Genomic DNA, 12,706 nt, shown 5'->3' on the forward strand with positions numbered 1-12,706 from the left:
ACATCCATTCTATAGTTTGCATAGTAAAGTTCTGTATGTAATGTTATAATTTGACCACAAAGAAATACATTTTCACAAAGAATTGGAAGAATCACCAACTTCATTGTGAACCTTGATGACTGGCATTAGGGTGACTGTTTTTACACTGTGAAAAGATTTCTCAAATGTTTTGTGTAAATGTGCAGTTGAGCCAGTGTATTAAAAAATCTGCGCTTGTTTCCAATGAATTTACTAATTTACTTTTCTCAGAACTGAAAGACATTTGTTTTTAACCGCTCCATGAACGGTGATCCACATGGTAGAACATTCAAAGCTGGAGAACTATTGCTCAAGACCACTTTATCAATTACAAGTCTGGCTTTTTGGAAGACGAAATGAGTGATGTCTTTTGCACAGGACTGTATATCCAACCCATGACTCCTGGATTAACGGTGCTAGAAATGCAAATTTGAAAACTCTCTTCAGCATGTGTGGACATGTTGGAAAAAACGCAGATATAGAGGTAAACTTTGCAAGCCACCCACAGTTTTCTAAACTAAAGCTGCTTCTTTATGTGAATGGTTTCCAATGCTTCACTCTGAGGTCGTTTATAGCCATCTGCCTAAGGACCCTCAGTGCCGTGCAAAAGATTTAGATACGTTAGATTCTTATCCATCACACGCACACAAAAACAACATCAGGAAGGCGTCTAACTGGTTCCAAATTCATGCTTCTGCATGACAAAGAGTCCAAACATTTAGCCAGAGTCATAAAAAACCAAACATTCAGTTCAGCTACAAGAGTCCTGCAACAGATGGCCTCATAAAGTGCTCATCTCCAAGATGCTTGGAAGAACCCAGAAAGTTTTTAAAACAGGTCAGAGCGGCACGCTCCATTTTGCACAACTACTTTTAAATCCCGGTAGCACTGCAACCACATAAGCTAGCGCAATAATTTTTTTTGCATATGAAACCGGAGGAGTTGTACGTACATCTTATGCCATCAGCTTGTCCTCGGTCACAGTTTCCTTCCACATATAGCTTTGCAAAAACTGCATAAAAAGCGCTTGCAGCAATAAAAACATAATATTCCAGAAACACGCTTTGCTGATCCGATCAGCTGTTCATAACACTTCCTACGTTAGAATAGACGTCAGCACGAACTATAGCATATCGCCATGACCTGCCCGAAACCGGAAGTAACGTCATTTTTGCGGAAATGTAGTTTTTTACCATCGGGGACTTATGAGCCTATACTGGTGTTTTTAAAAGTTATGTTTGACTTTCTAACTTTCTGTGTCGTTTCTGGGATGCTTAGGACTCATATTGCACTACTGGAAATAGTTTATTTTGATGCATATGCTGTTTTTTTGCAAATTTGCAAAAAATATTTATTTTCGTTTTTCCTGCAGTATATAAAAATTGGTGTATTTCAAAAATAAAACTATGAAGACACTCAAAATAAATTTCCTGTGGTGGGAAACTATTTTGTGCAACTTTTTTGTATTTGCAGTTTTGAGGGATAAGCCTCTTAAATTTCTCTAACTAGAAATATATGTTAAAAAAGCAAAAACGATTTTCAAATTTTTTGTATTTTGTTGCACTTTTTTGCAATTTATGTAATTACTGTGCACTTAATGCATGCATATTATTAAAATCTGGGCTATAATGGTTGTATTGATGTATAGCAACTTGAAATGCTCCCAAAAATGGCTCCACAGCATGTAAACATATAATATAAGCTCTGGCGGGCTTTGTTCTATGGTAGGTCTTAAAGGGTTGGTGAACGTTGGTATCACCAATACAGACTCCTCCTTTTTGTACTTTAATTAAGGTTCATCTAAAGGTTTCTGTACATATAGTAAATGTGTTTAACGGTGAAGTAAAAAATGTGTGTGTGTTTTCATGCGTGAAAGGCTACCAGCGAGGGCTGTTGGCTGCAGTCTGTGGTTTCACCATACGAGAAGAGCAGGGTGTCTTTGACGAGCACTGCGACGGCGCGCAGGATGAACGACACGAACAAGTTCAGATGGATGTAGTTCCTCTTGCAGTGGAGTCTCCTGTAAACACGCACACACACGCAAACATAGAGAAGTGTGTTTATACAGAGTGTGTGGGTGTGAATTGACTGAAGGATGCGGTATCTAAACATGTTGATAACGGCCGAGTGAGCAGCTGGAGTCGATCCAGACTGAGCTTCGCACATCTCTACAAACTGTTATCATGCTCCGTATGTTCGGAAGTGTTAAGAGTATATAAATAAAAATATGTTATATAACCCGATTCTGAATACATCATTTGTTCAAATTATCTTGACTTTTCAGGAAATTTGCACAACGAGACTGATAACTTTGCCTTCAGCGCTGGACCCTGCCTGACTTTAAACCTCACGTTTTTTTCAGGATTTCCGCACTTTAGAAGAACAAAAACGATTCATTCAACATGTGTGAGAAGACTGAAGAGGTCAGAGCCATGACCCCAAACTCTGTAGTAAATGGGAGTTTTCTAAAGAAACGTGCTCTCCAAACCCTGTATTTGTTTTCTTTAAAAAGATGACCTGAGGGGCTGCACGAGGGCCGAGCATAAGACTACGAATCATGCAAAGTCACTCTGGCAGCGTTTAAGAATAGAAATATGGAGCTATGATGTAAAAACTGAAGACAAAATCATCTGTTTCTGATTTCTTCAGATACCAACTTTCACTGTTTCAGGGAATTTAAATTGAGATGTTAGATTAGTCATTATCATTAACTTTACAAACCTATTTCAAAATTACATAAGGGAAGTTTCATGTTTGTTTTTTTTACATTCGTCACCATATTTTTATGTTTAAAAAGAAAAAGAGAGTTTATGCAGACTTTTCAGGGTTATTGTATTAATAGAAAAAGTGTGAGGCACCTTTGTTTGTCCTTCATAAGAGGCCTCATTTACATATAAGAGATGTTTATTTTAGGTTGTTCCACCAGCACCCCTGTGGATGTTTCCAGCAGTGTCCTTGTTAAGCTCAAAAGCATCGCCCTCGCCTTTGTTACTTTTATTTTGTCTTTTAGGTAACTCAGAAAACTTGAATCCGTCCATGTGCACACAACATTATAAATCATGACATCCAAAGGCAACAATTTGTAGAAGTTTTAGAGTCTAGTTTTAGTTAGTTATAGTTAAGGCTGGGTCGGGTGACCATGAATTATCTCTTAGTTATGCTGCCACAGACTCAGGCAGCTGTGGGATTTTCCACGAAGCAGCAACAACTTCTCCTGTCTCCACTCTTCCACACAGCATGTCCTTAGATGCCACCACTGCGTTTGTGTTCTCTGTCCTCCCTGCGCCTCTCCAACCTGTTCGCTTGTTTCAACAAGTCTGCCTAACACACGTTTTCTTCCTGAGGCGAAGAATAAAAGCCCTTCTAATGCATCTTTTGACCACCAAGAGATGCATCCAATACTATCAGTTGCTTCTTAGTTTTAGCTTTTTTTTCCTACTTCCATTTTGCTTCATTCAGCTTCAGTTGTGTTTTGTGTGTTTTTGCAGCATTTTTTAATTTGCTGGTGTCTATTTGACCTCTCAGGGCGACTGCACTAAGAAGTAAAAATAGTATTTTGCAGGGTTACTGTGATGGAACATGTTATGCCCTGAGTAAATGCCCTGATGGAGTTAGTGGCACCATCAGGACAAGCAAGGCAATCAATGCTTGTCCACTGAAATCTAAAAACAGACATTGATTAAAATCAAATTGGACTAAACTATCTTAAAGTAGGATTGATCTGCTTTACTCTGCTTGAATCTTATACTAAGAGTCAAATTTATGGGTGTGTTTGCGTCCTGTCATCAGCGCCTGCAGCTGGGCAAACTGAGAGCACAGCTGCTTTGTCTGGTTGTTTGAACATGCATATTGGGGATTATCGTCTCGTCTTTGATGGGTGATCAGGACACTAGACAAGTCGTCTGCGGCTCTGCTTTCAGTGTTCTAGGATCAGATAAGATCTGTACTTTAGATGGAAAAAGAGCAAATATTAGCAAGTAATTATCAGAATAATCACATGTAAAGTAAAAGAGTTGCAGTTTTTGAAGTTACAGGAGATGTTTTTTAACAGTAGCTTTTTAATAGCTGTATTATTAAATATTTAATATTATTATTATACATATTTATATAAGAACACTTAAACTGAGTTCATCTTAAACATCTGCAGCAGAAGCATTTTACTTTTGAATTTTGGACAATAATACAGTTTTGCCCTTCTAATGCATCCTTTGACCACTAAGAGATGCATCCAATACTATCAGTTGCTTCTTAGTTTTAGCTTTTTTTCCCTGCTTCCATTTTGCATATATTACATATATAAGAACACTTAAACTGAGTTCATCTTAAGCATCTGCAGCAGAAGCATTTTACTTTTGAATTTTGGACAATAATACAGTTTTGTGTGTAGTGAGGTGCTTTCATAGTTTTTATTTCTACTTTTACTGCATCAGACGAAACTCTACACAGCTCAATATTTGCACTTCCTGGTTGTCTGTGACTCCACAGCTTCCTTTATGCTTCTCTTTCCTCCACTTTCCCATTCATCAAACAAGTGGTGACAGCGCTGTGGTCTCTGAACATGTGCTTTTTGGATGACTTCTCCCTGTTATGGGGATTTTTCTTTTCTCTGACTATGTGGTCACTAATGGTCTGTCAGTGTTGTTTGTCTTTATAGTATAAAGTGCCTTGAGATGACTTGTAAGGTCACCATGAATTAAACTGAAATCTTAGTGCTTCTGTGAGCTGTGGTCAGTGAGTGTTTTTACCTGAACAAACAGATGATGATGGTGCTGGTTAGCAGAGTGATGATTGACAGGCTGTGGCCCAGATTGGACAGAATCTGCACCGCCTTGTAGAAGACCAGCTGCAGACATACACAAAACAGATTTATTATTATTTGCCTGCTTATCAAATCATAAATAATGGAGCCGCTGTCACATCGACTGTGAAGCACAGCTGGGTCCCCATCCTGAGTGTAACAGTGGATCCTGTGAGCACCTCAAATGTTCATGTAGATTTTAATGAAATTATTTGGCTTTAATGACTGCTGAGTAAAATTAATTAAAATAAATATGTGTCTACATGTGTGTTCTATTCTTCTACCATGAATCCATTGCTTTCTTTTCTAGGCACCTCTAAATTTAGAAGAAGTTGTAGAAATATGCACCTTTTACTCCTTTGGTCCACATAAAGGTACGCATAGAGGTCCAGTACACGTATGTAGGCTGTAACTGCAGGGACAGATATTGACTTTTATTGTACTCGTGATTCTGAGTTCATCAATGTTCTGAGTTTTATAGTGAATAAGTAAAGAAGAACTCTCTAGTCCCCTGTAAAATCCCAAAATAGTTCGACCGAAAAAGGATAAGCGGCCACTGAGGATTTCATAACTTGCACAAGGGTATTTCCTTTTATAAATACAATCTGATCACAGAGGAGGAAAAAGTGGGAGAGAAATAACTGTCCAGGAAATTTTTCCCACACCACGAAGCGGTGATGATACACTGATGAAACACAGCACTCATTGTGCCCACTGCTTCTTTGTCCAGAGTGGAGATGCTCTTTCACAATAAGGGGAGGGTCGTGATAAGAATGAGGATCTGTTCCTTCTCAAAACAGTTCAAACCTCTCCTCTGACTCTGGCCAAAACACACCCGCAGAGCATTAATGCTGCTCGCAATGTGTGGGTTTGTCAGTGCCTGGCGTTCGTTGCTATCTCATCATGTATAAACAACATTCCCCACCTCTGACACACCATCTGGCAATTAACCAGATATACACATTACACATCTACATCTAGCCTATATAAAATATACTCACTGACCTCTTTATTAGGTTAACATCGCTTCACAACGCTGAGGGTGGACTATGAGGTGCCGTAAGGGACATTATTACTGAAACGCTCTCACACACACTACTGAAACACTCTCACACACACTACTGAAATTTTAGCTCTCACACACACTACTGAAACGCTCTCACACACACTACTGAAACGCTCTCACACACACTACTGAAACGCTCTCACACACACTACTGAAACGCTCTCACACACACTACTGAAATTTTAGCTCTCACACACACAACTGAAACGCTCTCACACACACTACTGAAATGCTCTCACACACACTACTGAAACGCTCTCACACGCACAACTGAAATTTTAGCTTTCACACACACTACTGAAACGCTCTCACACACACTACTGAAACGCTCTCACACACACAACTGAAACGCTCTCACACACACTACTGAAATGCTTTCACACACACAACTGAAACACTCTCACACACACAACTGAAATTTTAGCTTTCACACACACTACTGAAACGCTCTCACACACACTACTGAAACGCTCTCACACACACAACTGAAACACTCTCACACACACAACTGAAATTTTAGCTCTCACACACACTACTGAAACGCTCTCACACACACTACTGAAACGCTCTCACACACACAACTGAAACGCTCTCACACACACTACTGAAACGCTCTCACACACACTACTGAAATTTTAGCTCTCACACACACTACTGAAATTTTAGCTCTCACACACACTACTGAAACGCTCTCACACACACTACTGAAATTTTAGCTCTCACACACACTACTGAAACGCTCTCACACACACTACTGAAATTTTAGCTCTCACACACACTACTGAAACGCTCTCACACACACTACTGAAATGCACTCACGCACTCCACTGAAACCAGAGGCATTTCCGCTGAACAGGAAGTTGTTTCCTGACAAGGAAACTGATGGAAAAAGTGGTATATTTCAAAACACTACAAGGATGTCTACTCAGCAACCTGCTAGTACAGCAGTTCACAACCTTTTTTGTGCCACGTAAACAATATAAAAATAAAAAAAAAAGATAAATACCATGAAAACCATGAATTTCAAACTCAAGCCTCAACTCTTGCGACCCGGTACCAAACGACTCACAGACCGGTACTGGTCCAGGACCTGGGGGTTGGGGACGGCTGTGCTTGTAGCCTAAGTGAAGCAGCCGCATTACTTAACAATATTTTAGCTTCCTTGAATCAAGGAATGGATTCAAGGTGCAACAGGGAATTTGGCAATTATGTCCTGTTTCCCCTAAGCTTTTTATATTGGCAACTCAGTTGTTAACACTATTAATCAAAAATTCTAACGACATACAAGGAATATCAATTTTTAATAAAGACTTCAAAATAAGTCAATTCACAGATGATACATCTATGTTTTTGAAAGATAAATACATGGTAGAGAAAACTAAAGCTTCTCGTTTATCTCTCAGTATCAAAAAATGTGAACTTCTCCCGATTCATACAAGCTCTGACTCCTCAATAGCTTTGGTTAGAGTTGAATCTAAAGTTAAATATATAGGGCTGATAATATCTAAAAAACCCAATTAGCAGAAAAGACACCAATATTTCTAACTGTATCATCGAGATGAAGAAATCACTTAGCCACTGGTTAAGCAGAGACCTCGCTTTTTTTGGCAGAAACATCCTATCTAAAGCTGAAGGCATCTCCAAATTGATTTATCCTTGTCACTCTCTATATATCTCCTCTAAAAGCATTAATAAGGCTAACACAGTTATTTTCGAATTTTTGTGGACGAATAAAACCCATTACATATAAAGATATCAGCTTGTGAAGGAATACAATAAAGGTGGTATCAAAACTCCAGAATTAGAATTTATGGATAGCACCCTTAGAATTAAATGGTTAAAATCTTGTCTGTCACAGCCAGACTCTACTTAGCTCCACATCCTATGATCCTTGTTTAATAAAATAGTATACAGGATTAGACTTTATTTTGAAATGTGATTTTGCGGTAAATAAAATCCCCATAAAGATATCAAACTTTCCAAAACAGACTGTGCATTTTTGGGAAAATGAGATTTACCCACAACTTCTCCCCATAATTCAACCTTATGGAATAATAGGGTAATAACACTTAATCAAAAATCAATTTTCAAGAGTGACTGATTTGAACAAAAAGATTATATTCATAACAGATTTGTTGGATGATAACGGTGTAATTCTAAGTTACCCAGACTTTTCAGAAAAATATTGTCTAAACTGTTCTCAAAGAGAATATAACAAATTTTGTGAACTGGTCCCACTGCCTCTGCTTCATTTGATTAAAATTTTTATGATATACAATAATTTCTCATCAGTGCTCCCAAATTTATTGCTAGGGCAATGTCAGCTGTTTGATAAAAATGCAATAAGAAATTTGTTAGTAGTTTCTTCAAAGACAAAAATATTTCATAGTTACAACAGAATGGTTACATTGCATGGTTCTAATTTAGTTATTTCATATACACTGGATAAAGCATACTAAAAATTTATGAAATAGCCTATTCTACCTAAAGTTAAAGAAACACACTTTAAAAAAAATTAATCCTGTGGCAGAATTTCTAAAAAAAGAGATTTGGCTTTGAGGTGGATCAGTGTTCTTTTTGTACTGATGAAAATGAAACCCTAGAACATCTTTTTTTTTTCTATGCCCTATCACACAATGTATTTGGTGCAACTTAAAAAATTGGATTTCCCTAAATATTAATGATGTGCCACTATTTGAATTACATCATAATTTTTTTTATATGGATCATCTAGCATTGGGTGTATCAGACATTATTAACATCATCATACGTTTGAGTAAATATCATATCCATTGTGTTAAATGGGGGAACGCTAAGCCTTCTCTCCCTGGTTTTATTGATGATTTTAAGATATTTTTTTCTTTGCTAAAAAAGACAAAAAGCACATATGCCAAAAAAAAAAAAAAAAAACCAGGATAATGCCCGTCTCCTGCTATTCTAAATTTTGACTTATGCTGAGGCTAATATATTTTTAAGTAATACAGCTGTCTCACTAAGACTAAGCTGTCTAACTTATCGTTCCATGATTCGATTCAATTCGATTCGATTCAATTCAATTCAATTTGATTCTGGGAAATTTTGACAGTCAGCAATATTATAATTCAGATCAGTACATTTACATATTTTTGTATCTAAAAAAAGGAAGCTGACACACGCAAGACTTTATCAAAGGTGTAAGCCTCACAGCAGATGCCTTTGTGTAAAAGTAGCTGAAGATAAAACACAGAAAAACATGAAGGTGATTTTTCCTGGCCTGGGATTTTATAAAAAATATTCTGCAGTACATCAAAAACGAAAGAAAACCATTAATCAACATATGAACGTTACCTCTCACGTTCCAGCGGTTTTATTAGAGACACGGCTAAGCGTTTTGCATTTTGCATAATTTTTAAATGTTTAAATTTGTTCAGTATTGAACTGCAGAAATAAGATTTTCTTTTAGGAAGTATGTAAAACGAAAAAAAAACCAGCGGCCGACAGCGCTGTAAACAACAGTAGACTTGTGCGTAACAAGCAAGCGAATAATGCAGAAAACAGATTTTTAGACGGGAAACTGTTCTTGAAGTACAGAGAGAGAGAGAAAGAGAGAGCTGTGCATGACGTGTGATTTTATCGTGGTGGAAGCAAAACATTAAACGTCAGAGGGAATTCATGACGATGTTTATGTGAAGCGCAGTTTGGATCTTCTTTTGCTGCTGGTTCAGTCAATATTGTTTGGAGAGAGATCAAACTAACAGCTTTAGAATCAGGCAAAAACGGCGTGAAAACAAAGCGCGGACCGCCGACAGATCAGAATCAGCCAGCTGTTGGCTTTCAGCCCCGACGGTGTCCTTGCCATCGGGTGAGAAAGGCGACATCCCATTGATTCTGATCCGCGGTCCGCGCTGTGTGTTTACGTCTTTGTGCAGAATCCTTGTTCCTGCTCTCATTTACTGTTTTAGCTGTTTGGTGGTTGTTGAAATTTTGTGAGGTTTCACCTGAGATTCTGGCATTTCGGGCAAAATTAATTTATATTAAAAAATCGATTCAGGATTTTAATGAATCGATTTCACGTTATCCAAGCCAGAATCGATTTTAATTGATAAATCGATTATAAAAACCCACCCCTAACTAGCAGGTTGCTGAGTAGACATCTGTGTAGTGGTTTGTTTGAAATCTACCACTTTTTCCTTCAGTTTCTTTGTCAAGAATTAACTTCCTGTTCAACTGAAATGCCTTCCTGTTCAACTGAAACGCCTTCCTGTTTAACTGAAATGCCTTCCTGTTTAACTGAAATGCCTTCCTGTTTAACTGAAATGCCTTCCTGTTCAACTGAAACGCCTTCCTGTTCAACTGAAATGCCTTCCTGTTCAACTGAAACGCCTTCCTGTTTAACTGAAATGCCTTCCTGTTCAACTGAAACGCCTTCCTGTTCAACTGAAACGCCTTCCTGTTCAACTGAAATGCCTTGGTTTTTCAGTTGTGTGTGTGAGCGCGTTTCAGTAGTGTGTGTGAGAGCGTTTCAGTAGTGTGTGTGAGAGCTAAAATTTCAGTAGTGTGTGTGAGAGCTAAAATTTCAGTAGTGTGTGTGAGAGCTAAAATTTCAGTAGTGTGTGTGAGAGCTAAAATTTCAGTAGTGTGTGTGAGAGCATTTCAGTAGTATGTGTGAGAGCGTTTCAGTAGTGTGTGTGAGAGCTAAAATTTCAGTAGTGTGTGTGAGAGCTAAAATTTCAGTAGTGTGTGTGAGAGCGTTTCAGTTGTGTGTGTGAGAGCGTTTCAGTAGTGTGTGTGAGAGCGTTTCAGTAGTGTGTGTGAGAGCTAAAATTTCAGTAGTGTGTGTGAGAGCGTTTCAGTTGTGTGTGTGAGAGCTAAAATTTCAGTAGTGTGTGTGAGAGCGTTTCAGTAGTGTGTGTGAGAGCGTTTCAGTAGTGTGTGTGAGAGCTAAAATTTCAGTAGTGTGTGTGAGAGCGTTTCAGTAGTGTGTGTGAGAGCGTTTCAGTAGTGTGTGTGAGAGCTAAAATTTCAGTAGTGTGTGTGAGAGCGTTTCAGTAGTGTGTGTGAGAGCGTTTCAGTAGTGTGTGTGAGAGCGTTTCAGTTGTGTGTGTGAGAGCTAAAATTTCAGTAGTGTGTGTGAGAGCGTTTCAGTAGTGTGTGTGAGAGCGTTTCAGTAGTGTGTGTGAGAGCTAAAATTTCAGTAGTGTGTGTGAGAGCGTTTCAGTAGTGTGTGTGAGAGCTAAAATTTCAGTAGTGTGTGTGAGAGCGTTTCAGTAGTGTGTGTGAGAGCGTTTCAGTAGTGTGTGTGAGAGCGTTTCAGTAGTGTGTGTGAGAGCGTTTCAGTAATAATGTCCCTTACGGCACCTCATAGTGGACACCCTTCTCCATCCATCCATCCATCCATCTATCCATCTTCTACCACTGACAGTAGAGAAACCCAGAACTCCCTAACTCAGGCATTCCCAAGTCAGCTGAGATATATTTATATATCCAGCAGCTCCTTTCTCAGTTCCTGGAAGTGGCACCCAGGAGTCATCCAAATCAGATGCCTGGACTGTCTTACAATTGTACAATTTCTGTGAACCTGTGTAAATTCTAACCTCAGCTTCCCGTTCTTAGCTGACAGGAGTGGTACCCGATGTGCTCCTCTGCTGCTGCTTCAAGGTTCAATCTGTTGGTTTAATCTGTCTTCAGAGATGCTTTTCTGCATATCTTGACTGTAACTGTTGCCGTCCGATCAGCACAAAGAAGTCGGGCCTTTCTTCTCTGACCTCTGACATGAACGCATCATCTTTGCCCAGAAAACTTTCACTCACTGGATATTTTCTCCTTTAAGAGAAAAAGGTCCACAGAGATGGTTGTGTGGGAAAATCCTGCAGCTTCTGAAATAGACGACCAGCCCATCTGGCACCAACATCCATGTTACAGCCAAAGTCACTTAATTCACCTTCCTTCTCCATTGTCATGCTTGGTTCAGCAGGTTGTCTTGATCAGGTCTACATGCCAGTCAGTTGTAGTTTTTACCTGATGCCAGTAAACAACTCCATGTCCTGTTTTGGTGTGTTGGTGTGTTTGTACTGTGACATACACTGGGCTTACAAACCCAGTATGTCTGAGGAGGTAAGACAAACACTGACAAAACATGCTAGTTATGCAGGAAATGTGGCTAACAGCACCCGGAGGACGGGGTTTCAGGCAAAACAGAGGAAATTTCTCCTCTTTAAGGTCTAAAGTCCTCACATAGATGGATTTCCTGAAGTACGGGACGTAAGTGGAAGTTTTGAAGTTTTCATTTTGAAACATTTCCATTTTTGGAGACTTTCGTGTTCTCTCTGTTCTTCTTATTAAATTTCTTTTTATCAATTTGTCTATTTTATCTTTGGCAATCACTCACTCTTTCCATTGCCTCTTATTTCTTATCTTTCATTTTTCTTACATACTCGCTTGTTGTTTTCCACACAATATTCACCGCCTAATGATCTATCACGTCCTCCCCCTGAATTTTTTCAATCTGTGGTCCAGAGATTTTCCATCATTCTGACAAAGTTTGTTCACTAACTTATTTGGATCATCTTGATAATCGATGGTCATTCATATTTGAACTATTGTGATAATGTACTTCAGTCTAATGACTCCTAAAATAGAGCTTAAATTTCTTTGTAATGTTCAATATTTACATTTTAGTGAAACTGTTCTGCAGGCTTTGAGGTGACGCAGATAAAATATATGAACGCGTGAGACTTTTTCCATTGTGGCGTTTCTACTTTTAGAGTTTCAGTCCCTGTCTGTCCACTGTAAATATTCGCACACAGAGACAAATATCTGAGTATACGCAGACGGTCGCAGCCTGG

At 38.7% G+C, this 12,706-nt stretch overlaps 1 protein-coding gene across 3 annotated transcripts in view; it reads right to left on the reverse strand.

The window, feature by feature from the left end:
• LOC102798900 (vasoactive intestinal polypeptide receptor 2-like) overlaps positions 1-12,706 on the reverse strand; it is a 54,791-nt gene that overhangs the window by 9,714 nt on the left and 32,371 nt on the right. For all 3 annotated transcript variants that reach the window (XM_087846367.1, XM_087846366.1, XM_087846368.1), the window contains 2 exons: positions 4,764-4,861; positions 1,900-2,038 (listed from right to left, as the gene is read on the reverse strand). In XM_087846367.1, coding sequence (XP_087702493.1) covers positions 1,900-2,038; positions 4,764-4,861 — 237 coding nt within the window. The remainder of the gene's footprint in view (positions 1-1,899; positions 2,039-4,763; positions 4,862-12,706) is intronic.

This window comes from Neolamprologus brichardi, chromosome 9 (assembly GCF_056152115.1).
Source record: "Neolamprologus brichardi isolate AB-2024 chromosome 9, ASM5615211v1, whole genome shotgun sequence".
NCBI lineage: Eukaryota > Metazoa > Chordata > Actinopteri > Cichliformes > Cichlidae > Neolamprologus > Neolamprologus brichardi.